The 23,110-nt window shown below is 45.5% G+C and overlaps 1 protein-coding gene across 4 annotated transcripts in view; it reads left to right on the forward strand.

The window, feature by feature from the left end:
- Nucleotides 1–23,110, forward strand: part of GOPC (golgi associated PDZ and coiled-coil motif containing) — a 211,855-nt gene that overhangs the window by 182,863 nt on the left and 5,882 nt on the right. For 2 of the 4 annotated variants that reach the window (XM_086926740.1, XM_086926741.1), the window contains one exon: nt 12,355–12,490. In XM_086926740.1, coding sequence (XP_086782866.1) covers nt 12,355–12,490 — 136 coding nt within the window. Of the gene's footprint in view, nt 1–12,354; nt 12,536–23,110 lie in introns of all 4 variants that reach the window. The other 2 variants (XM_086926738.1, XM_086926739.1) reach the window with 1 other exon arrangement.

Here is a 23,110-nt window from a genome sequence, read left to right on the forward strand (position 1 = left end):
TCCAGGTGGTAATGGCCCTGGTGTTGTCACATTTAGACTTCGCCAACGCCATCTATTTGGGCCTCCCTGCTACACTCAGTAAACGTCTGCAGATGGCACAAAATCAGGTGGCTAGACTTATATATCGTCTTCCACGATGGCAGTCAGCCAAACCTCTTTTGAGGCAACTTCCTTGGCTCCCGATCACATACCGTGTCACTTTCAAATCGGCGTGTATAATTTTCAAGTCCTTACACGCACGTAGTCCTAAGTTTATTCAGGATCTCCTGTCCAGATATATCCCGTCCCGCAGCCTTCGGTACGCTTCTCAAATTCTTTTGACTGTCCCCCGCTATAAGTTATCACGCAAGGGATGCCGCAGATTTGCCACTCTCGCCCCTAAGCTGTGGAACTCCCTCCCTTTGGAAATTCTTTCCTGTACTACTCTTCTCCCATTCAGGAAGCTTTTAAAAACCTGGCTGTTTGCCCAGGCCTTGGCTTAACTTCTTTGATGGTCTCCTAATTGTAGATTCAGAGTCCTGTCGGTTAGCGCCATGAAACCCTCGGGTGTACGAGCGCTATATAAAACCTTGATAAGATTGATAGTTATAAATCTTAATTAGTCCCACCCATATGTGGGATCCCTAGATACATGAACCTCCCAAACATTTAAAGGAAAAACCTAGGCCGCAAAATTGTGCAGCAGCAAAAGTAACACTGCCACAGTGGGAGAGGCAACACAACTTGTTTCCCACAGTGTTTAGTACTGACAGTTGAACAGTCAGATTTTTAACTGAAAATAAATAACGTGTTGGACGTGTTCTTTTATTACTTGAAGTCTTTGACTTTTAAGTTTTGTAAATGTAACCTTTTTGGGTAACATTTTTCTTTTTTCTGCTTCAACTTCTACGGATGTCTTTACTTTTCATGCAGTGCTCTTTCTCCGTTAAGAAGCACCTACTGTCAACAGGACTCACTTAATTGTGGAATGCCCATTTTATAAAGTAATGTCAAAGTGCACTCACAATGAAAAAGAAGGAAGCCAGTACAGAAGAGGGGGAAGGCTGTGATGCAAGAAAAAGTGGAAGGGGCTGCTATGGGGCGTTGTCCTCCAGCTTATTGGGATTGTCACTCAAAGGAAAATAAAGGTCTTCACAAGAGGGAGATTCACAAAATGTCAGTATGTCGTGATTTCTGCCTGCTCACTAGTGATCTGATCTATGCAACAGTTTCCCTGTTAAAATATATTCAAAGTTGGTAGATGGAAGCTCCATGGAATGATTTCTACTGGTGTTATGTTGGCTATGGAGACAGATCCTGCCTTTCTTGCACATAGGTGCCTTTGCGCCCCTTAACTTTCTCGTTCGAAGACATGTGGTAGAGAGCGTTTCTGTCTTGAACAGGCTCAGGAATTTGTTCTCAAGTTCTTTTTGTGTTCTTTTTATTTATTTATTTATTTATTGTTTTGTAGAGTGCATAGTCACCCAGTGGGTATCCCAGCGCTAAAAACCTTTTTACTCACGAAAGGTGAAATTCGGGAGAGTGTCAGTTTAAGGGAAGAGTAGAGTTTTGAGGGCTTTTCTGAACCGGAGGAGGTTGGGTTCTGTTCTGAGGCTCAGAGGGAGTGCCTTCCACTTGTTTCCAGTGTTTACCGAGAAGCGGCGGCCACCTATGCGGGCCTTTTTCACCTTGGGGATCGTAATGAGGTTTCCGTGCTCCGAGCGGAGCGCTCTCGTGGGTCTATAGGGGGTGATCCAGTTGTTTATTATGGGAGGGCCAGTGTTATGGAGAACCTTGTGGGCAAGACAGAGGGCTTTGAAAATGACCCTTTTCCTGATCGGAAGCCAGTGCGGCTTCCTCAGGGCGGGCTTGGCAGATGATCTGGCCGGGGTGTTTGTCAGGAGACGAGCTGCGGCGTTTTGAGCTTTTTGCAGCGTTTGCAGGGTGGATTCTGGGGCGCCCAGGTAGATGGCATTGCTGTAATCCAGCCTCGATAGAATTAGGCCCTGGATCAGCATGAGGCGCGACTGGAAAGGTAGAAGTGGAATTACCTTCCTGCAAGATTTAAGTAGACCGTAGCAAGTGCCGGCCGTCTTTCTTGCCTGAGTCCTGAAAGTCAGGTCGGTCTCCAGCCACACTCCGAGACTCTTGACCTCCTTCTTGGGAGTGGGGGGTTCACCCATGCAGGCGGGCCAGATGTTAGAGGGGAGGTTCGTGGTTTTTTGTCCTAAGAGCAGGATCTCTGTTTTAGAGCCATTTAGCTTTAAAGCAGAGTCACTCATCCACTGATATACGCTGGAAAGGCAGTCGTGGAGATTGGAGGGCTCAAGCTTGGGGTGGGAGAGTGTCACCACCAGTTGTGTATCGTCGGCGTAGCTGACGATGGTGACTCCAAAGGGTGCGACGAGTTCCTCCAGTGGGGCCATGTAAACGTTAAACAACGTAGGGCTCAGGGAGGAGCCCTGAGGCACGCCGCACTGGAGGGGGATAGAAGGGGAGCGACTTTCGCCTTCCCATACTTGGTAGGAGCGTCGAGAGAGAAAGGACGATAGCCACTTCAGAGCTCTGCCTTTAACCCCAACAGTCCCTAGACGGTGGGTTAGGACCTGGTGACTGACCATGTCAAAGGCCGCACTCAGGTCTAGGAGGACCACTGCCACTGATCCTCCTGTGTCGATGATTTCCCTAGTTCTTTCTACTGCCACGAGAAGAGCAGTGTCCGTGCCCTGACCTGGTCTAAAGCCTGTCTGTGAGTTGTTGAGAAGATGGTTTGACTCAAGGTAGTATGACAGCTTTTTATTTGCTAGTTTTTCGGCGACTTTCCCTATCCAAGGAAGAAGTGAGATAGGTCTATAGTTGGAGAGGTCTGTGGGGTCGAGCGACGGTTTCTTGAGGAGCGCTTTGACGACAGCTTCCTTCCAATTAGATGGGACCTCTCCCTGTTCCAGTGAGATATTAATCAGGGCTGTCAGTTGGGGAACTATAGTCTGCGTGATGTTTTTGGCGAAACGTATGGGGACTGGGTCACTCGGGGCTCCGCTCTTGATTGAGGTAAGTATGACTCTTACTTCTTCTTCTGTAACTGGGCCAAGTGACTCCAGGGAGGGTTTGTCGACGTTGGGTATCTGCTCCTTGTCTCTCTCTAAGGCATCGGAGTTGGCGGGTGGGAGGGAGATTAGAATTTTTTTAATCTTTTCGTCGAAGAAGGTGGCTAACTTGACGCATTTTTCCCCCGCTTCTTTGGGGTCCATAGGTTTCTGTGGGGGGTCCGGGACATGGAGGAGATCTTTGAGAATGGAAAAGGTCTCCTTGGAAGAGCAGGAGGAGTTTTTTATTTTTTCCTCATAGTAAGTCCTTTTGGCGTCTTGTAAGGCTAGTTTGTAAGCTTTCATGGAGTGGTGATAGACGCTTTTCTCTTCTGCTGACTTGTTTTTTCTCCACGTGCGTTCTGTCTTTTTGCATTGTTTTTTAAGAGTGGTAAGGGCGGGTGTGTACCAGGGAGAGGGGCAGATTCTTTTCACGTGTTTGAGCGTGCTAGTCAGTGGAATGGAGCTATCTAGGGGTCGGACTAGCCAATCCATGAATTCTCTGTCCGCGGTGTTTGGGTCTGTGGACAAAGGGGCGATGGTGTCGCGTAATTTGGCCTCCCATTCCTCTGGTACTAGCTTGTGCCATCTTCTGGCTTGAACCCTTGTTTTTTGTTTGGGCACGGGTTTCGTTTCGAGTGACCAGTGCATAGGAATTAGCATATGGTCTGTCCAAGGCAGAGGGGTGGGGTCCTGGGCGTACAGGTTCCCGATGTTGGAGAAGATGGGGTCCAGGAGTTGACCTTTCTCATGGGTGGCTTTGGGGTTTTGGAGGAGGAGGTCAGCTGTGGTGAGATCCGCGAGCAAGTTTGCTGCGGCATTGTCCGTGGGGTCCAGGAAGTGCATATTAAAATCCCCTAAGAGGAGAAAGTTAGAGACTGAGATGGTCTTGAGTAAGATGTGGTCCATCAAAGTGCTGGTGAATTCGCCTAGGGAGCCTGGAGGTCGATACACAAGCAGTCCCGAAAGGGAGGTAGATGGTGAGATCTGGATTGTGAAGTGGCAGTTCTCGCAGTCTTTCACAGTTCCGGTCTCGATTCTACATTTAAGGTGATCTTTGTAGAGTATGGCTAAGCCGCCACCTCTGCCGATTGATCTATTCAGGCAACATATTTGGTAACCGGGGGGGGTTGCATTAGCCACATCGAAGTCGCTATGCGGGGTCAGCCAAGTTTCCGTCAGAAACAATAGATCTAGGAGCGAGTCCTGAACGAGGATGTTGATTTCGTGAGCATGCTTTACTAAGGATCTGCAATTAAGAAGGGCGAGCCGGAGTCCTTGGTGGCGTTCTGTTTCCTCAAGTTTATCGCAGAGGATACATCCTACATAGGGGGTGTCCTCCTTGAGGGTGTATTTGCACTGGGGGTGTTTTTCCGGGTTCCAGGCAAGCTGTGAGCCTCTGGAGTATGAGATGTGATTTTGCGGATTGGGCATAGTAGCTAGGCCTAAGGCCGTCTGGGTCCGGACGGGCACAGACGGGCTTGCCTTAGGCGCGCCTTCGGCGCGCAAACGGCGCTCCCGCTGAGCTCGTCCGCTGCGCGTCCTGTGCAGGCACATTTATGGGGGACAGAGGGGGGTGTGGCCTAAGAAGGGGGCGGAGTCAGCGTGCACGCCGGTGGTGATGGCGGCGGCAGGCTGATAGATCAAAGAATGGCGCCAACAGCTATTGACATCAGCTGTGCGCGAAGAGGGAGAGCGAGCGCTACGAGGTAGGAAGTATTTTGTTTTGTTTAAAAACACAGGAGCAATAATGTGACACCACACGAAAAGTAAATTTTAAAAATAGAAGAGTACCTCCAGTTCCCGGCTTCAGCCTCAGGAACTGGGTCAAAGGTTTCTAACCACCGCAATTGGATCAGCGGTATTTATAGCAGGGTCGGGGGGCGTGGCCTAAGAAGGGGGCGGAGTCAGCGTGCACGCCGGTGGTGATGGCGGCGGCAGGCTGATAGATCAAAGAATGGCGCCAACAGCTATTGACATCAGCTGTGCGCGAAGAGGGAGAGCGAGCGCTACGAGGTAGGAAGTATTTTGTTTTGTTTAAAAACACAGGAGCAATAATGTGACACCACACGAAAAGTAAATTTTAAAAATAGCAGAGTACCTCCAGTTCCCGGCTTCCGCCTCAGGAACTGGGTCAAAGTGTTAGACTACACCATGTCAATAACAGTGACATTTATTATTTGTAAGGATTCCTGGTTTAATATTTAATACTGCTTGCAGAACAGGTGTCCTGTCCCATCTTATCTTTACAGTGTTGAGTGAGTAGCCCTCTTTACTGCGTAATTTTAAACATATCTGCTGTCATTTCAGGTTGATCTGACCATTGTGAATTTTTAAAATGTTACCACATATGTGTCTTGAGATTTTGATACCACGGTACAGTTATGTACACGTCAGCAGGCTCTAAGCCAAATTCCTTTTCAAAGGGACTAGCGCTCCCTGTGGATCTGTTGCCAGTATAGATTGGGCTAACACAAAAAGCCTTCACACGGATTCTATCAAATACCACAAAATGTATTTTACCCAAAATTATTTATTAATAAATCCAATCTGTATAATTTACGACTGCTTCCAAAACAATCTCTGCTCAAACCCCGGTAGAAGTGTCACAAGCAGCAGGCAGATCACCAGAAAACGTTTTTTTTTTTAGTTAAGAGCACAACACAATAAGATTACTAAACCAATTTAGAAAATCTAACAAAATTTAATTAGCAAAAAGATGGCCAACACTGGAATAAGGTGAACTGGAAATATGGATTTTTATTCATTTTAAGGCAAAATGGTTCAAAATGTCCATGAGAACTATGCTGATCAAAAGGCAATATTCAGTCTATGTTCATTACCTAAAACCAACCACCAGAGTCCATTTTTGCTTTCGGGCGAAAAACAAGGAAAAGGTACCGGTACACTGTTTTGCTCACATGCTATGAGGGCCGGGGGCAGAAGGAGTAATCTTACATAGTGGTGCACTTCGGTGCTTGCAGTCTTCCTCATGCTCTTCATGGGGGGCTCCAATTAAAGATCCAAGGGTGTGGCTGGCCTCTCTGCCCCTGCTTTCTGTTACAGCCAAGAGTCCTAAATGTTTATTTAAACTGGGAAAGTAATTTCTGGTCTCTCTTCTAGACCCCAGTCCCCTGTAACGACCGGATTCTCAGCTCATCAGAGCACCACCAACCCAGCCGGAACGTAATCACCTCCCTCCTTAGGACCTATTTACAACAGGTATCTATATCTCCTACCCAAGGATGGGGAAATAGCAATGTACATGCCCAAGTTTTCTACAATATCACACTCATACCAGTTAGTCTCGCGGCAACTCAGGCCCAGACCGTTCTACCCTGGGGCAGTTCTGATTATATACCATTACACACTGGCCACAACCAGTGTTCACTCAAGCCACAATCTTGTGGGTATACGTACCAGTATCCTCCCTGGTACTTTCTTTATTCTAACAAGCCACAATCCTGTGGGTATAAACACCAGTGTCCCCCCTGGTGCTCGCTTAACAAGCCACAATCCTGTGGGTATAACGCCGCATCCCGACGATCACTTTCCTATGAATACCATTAGCTCTCCATATTGGGGAATCTCTTGCTATTTACTAAGGGTAGACTACTACGATATTATGAGTCGCAACGATAACCGAATTAGATGATATGCAACTTATCCTCTACTTCAAGGGCTCCTCTCTCCCTTATTATTCGGTCACTGCTTACCTGATCGGGAGTTGCGTCCGTTCGCGTAATAGTAACTGACTAGAAGAACAGGTTACCTTTTCATATAAGAATAAGAGGCACATGCCGGTTCACTAAGAACTGGGGTATTTTATTTATCATAACAACAATATCAATATAACACTATACTATAACATATAACCTGCAAAGGAAAATGAAAGGTTAGAATGTGCACGCTACAAAGAAAGGGTCGACGTCACCTTGTTAATATGAAGTCTGGACTTAGCAGTCATCTGGGTTCCCTTCTCGTCTGTGCCTTGGCTCGTCTTTAAGGTCACACCTCTGCAGTCACGGATACACGTCTGCACCGCTATGCTCTGTCTCCTTCGCCTCTCTCCAAGTCACTGGAACCTTCCTCTCATCAGCTACTTTCTCTCTGGCTGTTCTGCACTACTCCTCTCTCCTCTCAATCGCGGACCATCTTCACTTCTCGGCTTCAATCTTATAACTCAGTTTCAGCCACTCTGGTATTCGTTCTCTTAACTAACTGCTTCACTCTGAATGCTCTGATCTTAGAGGTCAAAGCTCGCCAGCTGCTCCAGCTAAAATAACTTCAATCTTTCTAAGAGAGTATCAGCTTCTCGATCTGTCTCGGACTTTAAAATGGCGACTGTCTGCCCTGAAATAATTAATGGCATTGATGCTAACGGCTAGCTGCCGCCTACAGACTGACTCACTGACTACCTCATGCTTTCACTAATATGGAAGCTCGTTCCTTCATGGAAAGTTACGGTCAGTAACCTGCCGCCCACCAAATTCTTGTACCTCCCCGTACCAAGGACACGTTCCCAGCCGGCCGGCCTGATGTTGTGTCTTCGGAATGGAGAAAAATACAGTCTTTCGATAAGGGCCAGCCTGAGCCGGTTCTCTCCAAGCGAACAACACCTCGTAACTAAAACATTACATTTGACCTAGAAGCATCTCAAGCTACCGGGGCAGAAAGAAAGATGGAGTCTCTCCCGTTTGAGGCCTACAAGGCCCGAAATAAGCATAACTCCATAGAAGGTATACTAATACTCTTACAAAAGGACGGATAATCACTAATACTAATGAATCTATCCCCTAACATAAGTTTATAAGCCCTGATCTAAAGAAAAGGGTACGGGATTGTATCAATATGCCTTGTGAATAGGCCCTATTTACGGTTCTAATCCTTGCACTAGAATGATAGTAGACTGAAGTCACCTCCAATCACCTTCCCTCAAGGAAGGGCCGAAAAAGTCGGTCAGAACATCCCCTCAGGCAGGCTTCCACACGCTAGGTCTTTTTTCAGCCAGGACTCTCAGGGGCCAGTCACCAGAGATCAGCTATGCCTTCCTCAGAGCAGGGAGCCTTCTCCCTTTTGTGTCCCTCTAGCATCAACAATACACAAAACACTTGGACCTTGGAGAGCAATACCAGTTCCATGGTGCCTGCAGGAGTCTCTAAAGTTTTTCAGCCTTCTACTTTCTGGCAGAATCTTCATTCCTTACAGATGTTTCTTTCCATGTCCTAGAATATACTCAGAAAGATGATGGTGCGGTGCATGTCTCATTCTGTGCACTAACCAGTAAGTGGAGACTTCCCTACACCCAAACCGTACTCTTTTCACACAATGTCAGCACGTCCTTGATTCATTGAGAGTTCCTCAACTAAAATGACCTTAGCTGCTTTCCAGCTGCAGAACCATAGACCCTCATTCTGGCACTTGTTAACGCAATTTCTGCCATCCTAGTTCCAGAGGTTTAGCTATTGTTTCCCAGAAGAGGGGTTCTTAACTGCCAGCTTCGGATGTGTGTTTAGTATCAGGGCTGTTGGGCCAACCAGTTTACTTTCAGACAGATATACACTTTTCTGAAGAAACTTTTTTTTTACTAACGTTGTCAAACATTAACTTTCACTATTGTATTCAATTTTTAAAACTATGTGCTAAATTACACTTATTGACTGTTTGTTATTGTCTCTGGCCAAGATAGGAAAATTGATTTTATTCATATCTAGACCTGTTCATTGAAAATACACTTAGAATAGTGCTTACAAGTCTAACACCTTTCATGCAAAATAGCAAGCATCAAAGTACAGGCAGTATGCCTAATCAGCAGACCGGAGCTTTGCCCCTGGTGAGTTATAGCAATGCCATGATCCAAGCATTTTGGTGCTACATTCATGCACTTTTTTCTCTCAATACAAGTGATTGGAAGCAGAACATGTGACAGACAGAGGACTCAGATAAGCACTTATGAGCAGGTGTTGGGCTCTTTTTTGTGGAAAGAATGCAAGAAGATCTTGATAAGCTATTACTAGTATCTCGAGCGTAAGTCTGACTGTAATAATTTCTGCAATCCTCGCTTTCTTGTGCTAACCATAGTATGACTCTTACTAGAATGGTTACGCTACACTCTGCAATATACAGCACAGGATAACAAAATCACAGATCATTTAAAATGTGTATTAATGTACACTACTGCTAAAGGCACTGGTGAGCTTGAAGCAGATACAAACATGAAATCACAGTTGATTATTTAACAGTAAATCAGGACATGTTAAGACACTTGTAGATTTGAGTTCTGATGGTGTATAAGCAATCATTAAGGCATACATATGTGAATATACCTTTCCAAGGGCACACTTTAAAAGTGGCTTAGGTAATAAAAAAAAGTTATTTTGTCTACATGGCCAAGGTACTTTTCCTTGCCATGTGTCACTGCAGTACTTTTAAACTGCGTCCCAGGCAGAACACAATGGTGCTCTCTGGAGGCATACATTTGTGTCATAAATGTTGATAGTGTAAATATACAAACTGCAGGCCTTATATAAAATAAAGCTTCTATGCAGCTGGTGCACTTTCTGCCCCATCTTAAAATGGTCTTGCTGTAAAAGTTAAAGAAACCAATTGGGTGAAACCAATTTTACAGTGTAGTTTTAGAGATGGAGCACACCCACTGTGGCACTCAATGGAGTCTGAGGAGAGTCTCAATACCAGGAAAATATAGGGACCATAAAAAGGTGAAATTAAAAAATCTGGGGTGACTGTGCAGAAATAGGGGAATTTACTAGTTGCTTTCAGCTCAGAAAAGTATTAGAAGATTGAGAGGTAAAAGTGATCAGTGTAATCCTAGTCTGACACTCTTCTGTCCATGTCACCAGTGCTCCCTTCCTCAACATAGACCACACAGTTGATGTGCCAGGGACCCTCGAGCAGAGTAGTTGAGTTTGGCGAATGACAATATCAATTCTTCTACACATTTTAATAAACCTATTTCTATAATACAATTTGTTGAAGCCTCATAGTTCCTCAGGGAGTATAGTAGAGGTGAACCAGGACCTCAAAGCCCAACTCCATTCATCCACAAGACCTTTAAAAAAAAAAAGCCTTTTTGATTACCAGAATTTTGCCTTGCCTCTTAAAACCAGGATGCAAGCCCATTTTCCTAATTTCATGTACCTCACTGTTGCACGTGCCAGCCTTCAAAGTATGACTCAGACAGCTGTCACACAATTCTCCTACCTCTACCACTCAACAGGTCTTTGCAGCAAGATCCCTTAGTCTAGGATATCAAAAGAAGAGATCCCTAGTAGACCTGTTGAGTTGGAGTTGGAAATTCCTTCTCCGGTACGCTCTCCCCCATTCCTATTGCTTGTGTTCTGAGGAAGTTGCATCAGGACTAGGTGCAGATGATATTAGGAACGTAGAATTTGCCTCGGTGAGTGGGATACTATGATCTGTTTAGCCTATCCATATACCTGCTCCTTCCTCTCACTCTGATATCCGACCTTCTCTCACGAAAGGAGTGTTAGGTCCTGCTCCCACACCTCCAAAGCCTCTACTATCATGCCTGGAGATTGAGTGGGACAATTTGAGCTCCTTTGATCTGCTCTCATATGTGGTTGACGATATCCTGTGAGCTTGTTACTCATCCACTAAATGTGTCAATGCTGGATGCTGCATCTGTTTTATCTGGTGTGCTAGGGTGGATATTGATTTCCTCAAGTTGTGCTGATCTGATAAGTTGCTTTTTGCATTTCTGTTGCCCGGCAGGGCTTTGTTATGAGCACTGTGAAGGGTTTTGTTTGCCCTTTGCCCCTGGTTTTTTTGTACCTGATCAGCAGTTGTTTAAATCACTCGTTGTGATGCGGTTTCTAATTGGGCTGACATATTTGTTCCCCATTCTCCCTTCGTGATTCTTCAGTTGGACCTTAATTTCATACTCCTGTTCTCCATATGACTCCATGCATAGTTATTCCTTGAGACTTGTGACACTTCTATCATTGCCGTACCGTCATCTAGGCATGTTATCAAGCTGGAAGCCTTGTTGGTTCAGCTTCTATTCCCTGTATATTTTTCCCTGATATATATTGGTCCTCAGGACAAAAGCGTATTTTCTTTCGTAGTTGGTTACTGCACTTTGTGCAGGCTATTTTATTAACTTGACAACATTTTACCTGTCTCCCTATCCCACCAAGCAGGAAAAGCCGCACTGTTTGGACCCTCATAGAGCCATTAGCTTCTACATAGACAGAACCCAATAGTTTCAGGTAGATTACCTACTTTGGCGTGATTCCTAAACACACAATTTCTTATCCGATTTTTGGGAACTACCAGTGCGTATATTTGCTGAACCATCCGTGCACACCTTTACCAGTCACTATTGAGTGCACTCTGATGTCCAACAAGATGAACGTTTTGCCAAATGGGTGCTGCAGGACTTACTGGTTTGACTGTTTCTTCAGAACTGCCACCTTGGGGTAACTGTTTTGGCATTGATTCAAGATGTGAGGAATTCACAGGTAGAAGTAGCTATCAGAAGAACAAGTTACTTACCTTCAGTAACGTTCTCTCTGCTGGTCAAGCTGTCCACCTTCAGATTCCTCACCGATCCCCATTGCCTTCCTGTTCAGACGAAAAGTCCTGCATTTTTAATGTCTGGAGCAGAACCTGAAGCTGTGGTTCCACCTAGTGGCACAGGAGAGGTGTTACAGTCTCCAGATCAGTCTAGCACCGGCTTAGAGTCCGGAATCTAAAGTATCTAGAGTAGTTTCCATAAAGATAGTTACCAGAAGCAAGTAACATATTCTTCTGGGAGGTGTAGTCTTGGTATGGTTCAAATGAACCAAACATTTTTTACCAAATACAATGTTGCCACTGAGTAAAATGCTTTAAGTTCCAGAATGTGTTGCAAATCCTATATTACAAAGTTTCATTGATTGAAGTCCATGTTTACAGCTGCCATAATGGGACTCATGCTGCTAGTACTGTAAATACAACTTGTAATAAACATTTACTGTTAAAACAATGTCTGTTTTGCCCATAGTGGAGAGTATGAAAAGATTGCCCGATATATTTTTCATCTCTGCAAATAACAGGGTTAATGCCAGAATTCCTTTAATTTCCTATTGATGCATAGAAGCTTTTCCCAAAGCATAATTTAAAATGAACAGAATAAATCTGCAATTGTGTTTTTGGTGTTTGAAAAAATGAATAAAACATATAATCTGTTTTTGTGTGTTAAATATTCAAGTGTGACTGTTGCTTACTGTTTCTATGTTGACCTGTGATATTTCTCGTTGGCTTTCAGAGAGGGGAGATTGAGTTTGAAGTAGTATACGTTGCACCGGAGGTAGACTCTGATGATGAAAACGTAGAATATGAAGATGAAAGTGGCCACCGTTATCGGTTGTACCTTGATGAGCTGGAAGAAGGTGGAAGCACAGGTGCGAGTAGGAATGACGGAAGTGGGGATGCAAAACCCTCACAGGGTAGGATAGATTTATATTTATTGATGTCTGCTAATATTTTCGGTTGGTTAGAGATGCGTCTCCAAATCTATTGAACCCACCTCCTTTATTTCTCGCCACTGTTTTTTACATATACTTTCAATGTTTTGTTTTTTCCCATAGTATTTGAGTGTATGTGGTTCAGAAGGGAGATCACTGTAACTACCTACCTGCATTGCAGTATATTAGTCCAAATTTACTGTCCATTGGTGCTCAGGATTACTGAGTAAAGGTAGCAACACCTTGCTATGTAGTAGTTTCCTTCAATTCCAAAAGTAGATAGCTCCTTTCGGATTTAGTGAGATTAAGGTAATATGTTTCTTCTGGAGGGGTGGCAAGCATGGAAAGCGCTCTTGATGGAGGATACTGATTGAGCTGTGTTCTCACTGTCACACTCACAATCTTTAAATGTCCTTCTCTGCTACTCATCTAACAGTTTCCACAGACAATATTCTCTTTTGGTCCCTAATCTTTTACTGGCACGCCTATATTACTCTCCCTGCGTCCTCTTTGTCTACACCGTTGACAGGTCATACATCTGTTCACTTACTCTGTTGTCCTAACCTTTATTCACATGCTGTGGAGTGGCTTTGGCTATGTGTTAGTGCAAGTAAGTAAATAAATGTTGCCTCTCCTCTACCGCCATCTGCTTACTTTCTCAATTCAGTCAGGAAAACCTTTAACAGTAATTTACTTGGACCTTGCTTTGATAGTTTCAGTAAAACAATAATAACTGCGCCTCATCCCAACGAAATATAAATACCCAAATTGTTTCCACACAAATTTGCTCGGTTATGTGTGGGTCTAGTAACTGAGCCAAAGATGGCCCTCTTGTGGTTTTGTAAATATAATTTTCAAATACATTGTCTCCTTTTAGACACCATAAAAAGATCCTGTCACAAGTGTAGTAAGAATTCTTACTATCATGTTTGGTACGCCTTTCTCAAAATAATCTGGCATCCCAGTTTTCTGAACTTTTAATACTTACTTTAAAATGAAATTTCAGCCTAAACTCTTGTGATCTTTTTATATTTTCATTTTTCGAAAAAGTGACCAAGCCACCAATTGGTCATCCCAAATGTCTTACGTTTGTAGTCCGCAAATTGATCAAATAATTCAGGCAAATATATGAATCTAATATCCATGCGTTTGTAGCATTATACACCAGTGACCAGTGTTGCATTGAAAAGAAATCCATTAAACAAAATTTTTATTTATCCTGAGATTTTCCATGAAGTAGTTTTCTGTTCTTTTCTGAAGAGCTGCCACTAAAACAACAAAAAGACCTTCCCACAGAGAATTTTGGAGAATACAGCCATGTTTGATTTTTTTGGACCAAGTGGTATACTCCAAAGTGCACCACTGATATGCAGATCTGGTTTTCCATCAGATCTGTGTGAGAATGTGATTACATGAAATGGTTATGGAGGAGTTTAAACTCTTGGGGCTCTTGCCATTAGTGTTTTAGTGGGATGTCTTGGTGCGATCATAGCTTGGTGCGATCATAGGTCAATTGTTTGAGACTTCAGACATTAAAATTAACACTTTACACCTTGTTTCTGTACCTTTTTTGATTAATTACCAGTTACCTGGCCCTGGCCCTTTTTTGCTAACTCCGTGTCCACCCATATCTACCCCTTTTGCCAACAAGCTATTTAAATTTCGTCTTCATAGAATCTAAATAATATTGATAATGTATTTGTGAAGTTCACAAATTTAAGATGTGTGAAGATTTCAATGTGTGTAATTCAGAAATACCACTTAGAGTAAGACTTCTGATCTATGTAGAGATGCTGTCAGTATCAGTTTTTATCTTCTGTATTCAAAAATAGGGTTGTTTCCAAGTGCCTTTTGTTTTTAGATTTATCTAGAAGATGAAGACTACTACCCATCTCCTGACAACATATATGTTAGCTGCCTTAAGTCTATATCTTTCTTTTTCTGTTCCCTACTAATTCCGGGAACTGGGACCAAAGAATACCTGTTAATTATTTCCCTTCCACCCTGCTTGCATTTCACTTTACTCTGACAAAGAGATTAACATAACATGTGTATTTGTAAAGCGCACGTTCACCCCAGCAGGGTATCTTGGCGCTGAACAACAGATGATTATTGTTACCCAACTCAATGGTACTCATTTTATCGACCTCCGATGGATGAAAGGCTGAGTGGACCGCCCAGGATTTTAACCTGTGACCATCAGATCGAACAAAGGCCCCTGCAATGGATTCATTAGTCCACTGAGCCACCAGACCAGGCTCATACCAGTTGTTGTGCCTTGAAAGTAGGAAAGAATCTGCAACTGCACACACCTGCCAGCATGATTGTCAAGTGATATTTATTTATAACGTTTTATATAGCGCATACATGACCCGTGATGGTATCCGAGCGCTTTAATGTGGGTGGGGGGAGTGAATAAACAGTAAAAGATACAGTAATAAAGTACGACTAAGACATAAATACAATCATAGAAGAATAACAAATCAAAGGACGTGACCTCCCTAGGAGATCAAAAGGAGATAATTGTGATGAACAGAATGAGAAGGTAAGGTTGATCGATATTAGATATGGTTTCAAATTTTAGGCCAGCACTTTATTCATCAGGAATGTTTTCACTTCTTTTTTGAAGTAGGTGGTAGAGGGAATCAGACTGATTTCCTTTGGAAGAGAATGCCAAATTTCCAGTGCGATGCCTTAAAAAATTCTGTTGCAAGTTTTCTTTTTTTGCAGGAAATCTGTGTATTCAGCAACATGGAGCTGGTACTTCTCGATGATCTACATACTCCAGATAATAACAGCTTTTGGGCTAGATATCTGGGAGTGTTGAAATGTAGGGTTTTATGGGTAATGCAAGCGGTTTTTAGATGAATTTGTGCTTCATAAGGGAGCCAGTTTAGGGATTTTAGGTCAGGGTAGATGTGATTGTTTCTTTTTGTTCCGGTGACAAGTCTGGCTGCAGCTTTAAGAGAGGCCTGTAAAGGGGCCAGCTTGTATCTGGGCAGGCCATGAGCGTAGCACTTCCGTAATCAAGCCTGGGGATGACTAGAGCTTGGACCGCAGATTTAAGGTCATACTCGACGAGTAACGTTTTTAATTTCCTTTAGATGCTCATCTGGTACTTCGCTCCTTTTGTGGCGTTACTGATGTGCTTCAGCTCATGCAGACGTTTGTCTAGTAAAATTTCCAGATCTCTTGCAGAGTCTACAAAGTGAGGTGTACCATTGAGGGCAGTTAGAAGTTTGAGATGGTTGAGAGCAAGCCAGTTCTGAGTATTTTGAAGAATAACGTTGCGGGTATCGAAGTATTAGGGGGAGAGATTTTCAGGCACAATTGTGTGTCGTCTGCATACATGTGATGATGAATGTTGAAGGTGATGAGGAGTCTGGTAAAGGTTCCATTAATAAGTTGAAGAGAAATGGGGAGAGGGCAGATCGCTGTGGGACTCCCAGTGTGACCGTAGAGGGCGTAGACAGAGAATGATTGACCCTGACTCTTTGGGTTCTATTATGGAGGAATGATGTAAACCATTGAAGAACAGCCCCTGATAACCTCATCCTTCTTTCCAGTAGGTTTTAGAAGGTCATCCACTACGTATGTGAGTGCTGATTCTGTGCTGTGATCTTGTCGGAAACCAGACTGGTATTGGTCTAGGACAGTGACACTCAAAGTACATCCGAGGGGCTAAATGCTGCCCCCCTGACCTCTCCATGCGGCCCCCTGGGCCGCCGCAGCAGCACTGGGCTGCTATGTTCGAGGCATGTGGGCTGCTGAATTCATATCTGTGCATACATCGCCGCCTAGTGTTGGGTCCGGATGATTGCACATTGTTGTCCTGGGAGAGTCTTCGAAGTATCACGAGATAGGTGGCTCCTCCCCTGGACTACAGTGCGCATGGGCATCCTCTCCATCCTCAGATTGTTTTTTTCCGCCATTGGGTTCGGATGTACTTTCTTGACTCAAGTTCGGAATCAGTATAAAATTCTTTGCGCAAGGCCAAAAGGCCTTCGGGGCATCGGTATTGTCTCGTTCGGTGCCTATACTTCATCCAGTTCTTCAAACAGGAAGTCGAAGGCCGTTTGCCTTTTGGACACCAAAGGCCCCAACTACGACGACGATGGAACGGAGCCCGTTCAAGAGATGCCCCGTCTGCAACTCAAAATACCCTCACATTGATGTGCACCCCAGTGTGCAATAAATGTTTATCCCCGGACCACGACGAGGCCAGCTGTATGGCCTGTTCCAAGTTCCGGTCGAAGAAGACGCTTCGACTTCGACGCTCAGCGCGACAGTCGGCGCAGAAAGCGGCGCCCGACCCGGAGAACATCTTTGAGGCCGATGACGATGAAGGCGTCGATGAAGAGGATCCTGACCAGCAGTCGGACCCTGCGTCGGAGCAAGACTTTAACTTCGATGTGGACGAAGAAGAAGACAATGTCCATGAAGAAGACGTCGTCGAGGTAGGAGACGACGCAGAGGCCAGTGACGACTCGAGCGATGAGCAAGGCCCACCCGCAGTCGCGGGGCCTAATATTGACACTGTGCTCTCTAAGGCTCAGGTCGAGGAATCGCCGGAAGGCCTTAGCCGAGATCTTACTCCACATTCTATAGCCCCGCGTCAAGGCCCGGCTAAGAATACTGCAAAGGAGCCATCGGTCGATCCATCAAAATCGAAACCGAAACCAAGAGAGGCGAAAACAAAACCGAAACAGTTGAAGACAGTCCTCAGTTCGACGCACTCGGACTCCTCGGCTCCAGTCAAGTCTAAAAGTGTCGTCGACCCTTCGGGGTCACAAGGGGGCGTCGGCCCAAAGAGCGGGGCGCCGAAGCCAGTCTCGACGGTCAAGCACGTCACTCTGACGCCGTCGACGTCCAAACATGGCGACCCTGCCAAAGGACTCCAGACTAAAAAGACTGTCGAACCGACGCTTGCATCCTCCAAGCTGATATTAAGCAAGGCCCTTGAGTCGAAGACAAAACCCGACCGAAGGAGCATATCGCGTCGAAGCCCAAGGCCGTGCCTGCTGCACGCCATGCGCTCGAGTCGACGCAAGGCCGCAAGCATGCTGGTGATCCACCAAAGCAGATCGGATCGAAGACGCCATCGATCTCGAAGAAGGTCGGTTCGTCTCGGGTGCTTCCTCCAATTAAATACGGACTGCCCCCGACCGCTCGACCCAAAGCGTTCGAACCACAAAAGGGCGCCGAAGCGTCCAAGAAGGTGTTGGGACCTTCCAAGACTCAATCCACTCCAGAGGAGGTAATGTTTCAGGCACCCTCGTATGACAATCAGTCGAAGCTCTTCATCAACTCTGATTCTGGCAGGCTCACCATTCACAAACGAAAAATCGCTCCAGAACATCCTTGGAGTCATACAAGTACCCTCTCAAAAGGAAAAGGGATTCAGCCACCTCACCTGTTCTCTTCGAACCTGTGGAGCCATATACACAACAATATGCCTATTCTCCCACACGCAGCGATGAAGATGTGGGAGAGGGTTACGGTCAGATTGAATTTAATTATCATGCTGACGCAGATCAAGATGAACCTCGACCCTGGAATGACGTGGTTGACCCTGATGAGCCACAGACTGCGCCTGATACTCAGTCCTATAATGTCAAGACCTCGCCTACTGAAGACACGGCGGCGTTAAACGCTTTACTAGAAAGGGCGGCCATTAACCATGACGTGGAAATGCACGCAGATCCAGTGGAGGGGGACTTTCTGTTCGATACTTTCTCCACCTCAGAAAAATCAGTAAAGACATTGCCTATGCTAAAAGGTGTCCTGAAACATGCTACTGACATTTTCAAGGAGACCACCAGGGCAAGGGTTGTAAACCCAAGGATTGAAAGAAAATATCGGCCTGCGCCTGTGGACCCTACGTACATCAGGGGTCAGCTCCCATTGGACTCCTTAGTTGTGGCTAATGCCCGCAAGAGAGCAAACTCTCCAAACTCTCAGTCTAGTGGTGATGCTCCTCCTCCGGACAAAGAATCCAAAATCTTGGAAACTTCTGGCAAGCGTGTAGCTGCTCAAGCGGCTAATATTTGGAGGGTCGCAAATACACAGGCCCTATTAGCCAGATACGATAGGGCTCACTACGACATGTTAGAACAGCTAATGCAACACCTGCCTGATGCTTATAAGGAGGGAGCAGAAATGCTAATACAGGAAGGAAAGTTGATTTCGAATGCATCCATCAAGTGTGCACTCGATGCAGCAGACATGGCAGCTAGGGCCATCAACACTAGTGTTATGCTGAGACGTCATGCCTGGCTCCGCATCTCTGGTTGTAAACCAGAGATCCAAACAACTTTGCTTAATCAGCCAGTTAAACCTGACTTTCTTTTTGGTCCTGATGTAGACACGACCCTTGAAAAGATTAAGAAAGACACTGAGACAGCCAAATCCATGGGGTCCCTGCAGTCACAGCAGTTCAGGGGCAGTTCCTTTCGTCGCTCCGGTAACAGGGGAGCCTCTAGAGGTCAAGCATTGCAGCAAGCCCAATACAACAAGGGGAGCACGCAGACCACCTATAACAAAAATAACAGGGGTGGATATTGTGGGAACAGCACCAAAGGCAGAGGACGTGGAAATAACAATGCCAGATCCTCCGCCCCCAACAAACAGTGACGCCTTGTCACGGCCCCCAGACAATTTCACACCGGTCGGGGGAAGACTCCAGGAGTTCCTGCCGGTCTGGGAAGGCATTACCACAGACAGGTGGGTGAGACAACTTATCCAATACGGCTATTGTCTGGAACTAACATTCACTCCACCCAACATACCCCCAAGGCACCGTCCTATGTCCGCAGAGCACATGCACTTATTGCAGCAAGAAGTACTCTCCATGCTGCAAAAAGGGGCAAAAGAACTCGTGCCTTTAGAACAGCAAGGTACAGGGGTGTACTCTCTGTACTTCTTAATCCCAAAAAAAGACGGTTCCCTGCGGCCCATTCTAGACCTCAGACCCCTGAACCAGTACATCTTGTCAGAACATTTTCATATGTTAACTTTGCAGCAAGTCCTACCATTGCTCAGTCAGGGAGACTTCCTGGCAACCCTAGACCTGAAAGATGCATATTTCCACATTCCCATTCACCCAGGTCACAGGAAGTATCTCAGGTTCACCGTCAACAACCAGCATTACCAATTCAAGGTCCTGCCTTTCGGGGTCACCCCTGCCCCCAGGGTGTTCACCAAGTGCTTAGCGACTGTGGCTGCACACCTTCGCAGACAACACATCCATGTCTATCCCTACCTGGACGACTGACTTGTCCAAGCAAAGTCAGCCCAGCAGTGTGCCAGCCACATGTCACGCACAATTCACCTCCTACACAGTCTAGGATTTTCACTGAATTACCCAAGTCGCACCTTCAGCCCGCTCATGTACAACAGTACCTAGGTGCAACAATAAACACTCTAACAGCAACAGCGCAGCCAAACTCTGCCAGAGTCAACAGCATGCAGTTGCTGATTCAGAAATTCAGGCCCCAACACTCGCTCCCAGCGCAGGTATTCATGCAGCTGATCGGTATGATGGCCTCCTGCATCTTCATAGTCCCGCACGCGAGGCTACACATGCGTCCGCTTCAGGAGTGCTTGGCACAACAGTTGAACCAGGCTCATGGGCATCTGAAAGACCTAGTGTTGGTGACCGGTCGTGCATACAACTCTCTGCATTGGTGGAACACACAAAACCTTTGCAGGGGACGACTGTTCCAAGAGCCTGTCCCACAAATAGTGCTGACGACGGACGCATCTCTCCAGGGCTGGGGAGCGCATGTCCTCCATTATACCGTGCAGGGACTATGGACAACGCAGCAGCAAAAGATGCATATCAATCTGTTGGAGCTGATAGAAATCTTCATGGCGAAGAAGGCATTCAAATTGCACCTGTGCAACAAAGTCGTGCTGATCCGGACGGACAACATGACTGCCATGTATTACATCCAGAAGCAGGGAGGCACAACTATCTCATCTAGCCCAGAGCATGTGGAACTGGGCTATCCAGAGGAACATCTTCCTCATGGCAGAACATCTCCCAGGCAAAGACAACCAGATGGCGGACCTGCTCAGCAGGCACAGCCATCAGATGCACGAGTGGGAGATACACCCCTCGGTGCTCCAACCATATTTCCAGCAGTGGGGTCATCCAGAGATAGACCTGTTCGCCACAAAGGAAAACGCAAAATGCCAAACCTTCGCCGCCAGTTTCCCACACCCGCAGTCTCAGGGCAATGCGATATGGATGAACTGGTCAGGCAGATTTGCGTACGCTTTTCCTCCAGCACCGCTCATACCACTAGTGGCACGCAAACTGCGGCAGCACTCCATGACGCTCATCCTGGTTGCTCCATTGTGGGCAAGGCAGACCTGGTACACCACATTCCTGGAACTTTCAGTGGTGCCTCACCAACGGCTGCGCCTCACGCCCAGTTTCCTCACTCAGAGCCATGGAGACATTCAGCACCCAGATCCGCAACAGTTAAACCTTGCAATTTGGCTCCTGAGGTCATAGAGTTTGGCTACCTCAACTAGCCCCCTGACTGTATGAACATCATCAAGGAGGCAAGGCGGCCTACAACTAGGGCATGCTATGCAGCCAAATGGAAGCGATTTGTCATCTACTGTTCCAAAAATGACATTAATCCGCTAGATGCGTCCACGCAGAACATCATATGTTATTTGTTGCATCTATTCAGATGCAATCTGGCATATAGTTCCATCAGGATACATTTGGCTGCCATGGCAGCATATCTTCAAAACAGGCAGCATCTTTCCCTTTTCAGAGTGCCTGCCATTAAGGCTTTTTTAGAAGGACTCAAGAGTGATCCCTCCCAGACACCCTCCTTCACCTGTCTGGAATCTAAACATAGTTCTCACCAGACTCATGGGGCCACCCTTCGAACCTCTTCATTCTTATGAGTTAGTTTCTTACATGGAACGTGGCTTTTCTGATAGCCATCACATCGCTAAGAAGAGTTAGTGAGCTTCAAGCCCTAACAATTCAAGAGCCTTTCCTACAAATTCATGCTAACAGGGTAGTGCTACGTACCAACCCTAAATTCATGCCTAAGGTGGTGTCGCAGTTCCACATTAATCAAACCATAGAACTGCCAGTTTTTTTTTCCAAATCCCGATTCTGTGGCAGACCGAGCACTGCACACCTTAGATGTTAAATGAGCTCTCCTGTATTACATCGACAGGACAAAAGACTTTAGAAAGACTAAACAACTGTTTGTTGCCTTCTCTCCACATCACAAAGGCAATCCTATTTCCAAATCAGGTATAGCCAGATGGATTGTTAAGTGCATACAAATCTGTTATCAAAAAGCTAAACGCACATTAACAGTTCCCCAAGAGCGCATTCCACACGCAAGTAAGGGGCATCCATGGCTTTCCTAGGTAACATTCCCCTACAGGATATATGTAGAGCAGCCACATGGACCACCATACATACATTTACCAAACACTACTGCGTAGATGTACACTCCAAACAGCAAGCTCCTGTAGGACAGGCTGTTCTCAAAACCCTTTTTCAGACTGCTGCAGCTGGCACGGGCAACCACCGCTAAGGAGGTAACTGCTATTTATTCTATGCACAGATATGAATTCAGCAGCCCACATGCCTCGAACGGAATATGCTACTTACCAGTATGCATCTGTTCTTGGCATGTAGGGCTGCTGACATTCATATCGCCCGCCCTCCTCCCCGGTGCCTGTAGCAGCTGTAGCACTCAGAATCATTCTCAGGCATGGTCATCACTTACTGCATTACGCTCCATCTCTGCCACAATGGCGAAAAACAATCTGAGGATGGAGAGGATGCCCATGCGCACCGTAGTCCAGGGGAGGAGCCACCTATCTCGTGATACTTCGAAGACCCTTCCAGGACAACGATGTGCAATCATCCGGACCCAACACTAGGCGGCGATCTATGCACAGATATGAATGTCAGCAGCCCTACATGCCAAGAACAGTTGCATACTGGTAAGTAGCATATTCCTTCCTCCACTTAGCACTAATATACATTAAAAAAATGTTAAGCAGCACACACTAATTTAAAGGTTAATTGCAGTTAAAGAAAGTAAGTAACTAGGCCCTTAACTTTAGGAGAGCCTTCATTTTTAAAGAAGGCAAATGTGTGAAAATATGATAGTCTTTACAAAATTAAAAAAGCTTTTTTCATTAACCTGTAGAACAATTTCAGCTTAGTAAATCAGAATATAACAGTGCAGTCAAATGTATTTTTTTTAAGTGTTGCTTTTCAAACATTTATTTAGAAGCGTTCATGTTTCCCACCCCTCATTCTACAATCCTTCCAGCAATTCCATTAATGATTACATCCTAACACAGGAAAAGATTTGTGAATGCACATCTTGAAGTCATGTATTTTTAGGTCCTCTAATATACGATAATGAAGAAAAAGGAGAGAAATTGAAATAAAATAATTGCCTTTGATCGCACAATTTTGAGAAGTTAAGAAGCCAGGATTCATCCCAGGATTTCTGGTTTTACATTATGCAATCGAGTTCGACCACTAGATGTAAATGT

The sequence above is a fragment of the Lissotriton vulgaris genome, chromosome 6, assembly GCF_964263255.1.
Source record: "Lissotriton vulgaris chromosome 6, aLisVul1.2, whole genome shotgun sequence".
Classification (NCBI taxonomy): Eukaryota; Metazoa; Chordata; class Amphibia; order Caudata; family Salamandridae; genus Lissotriton; species Lissotriton vulgaris.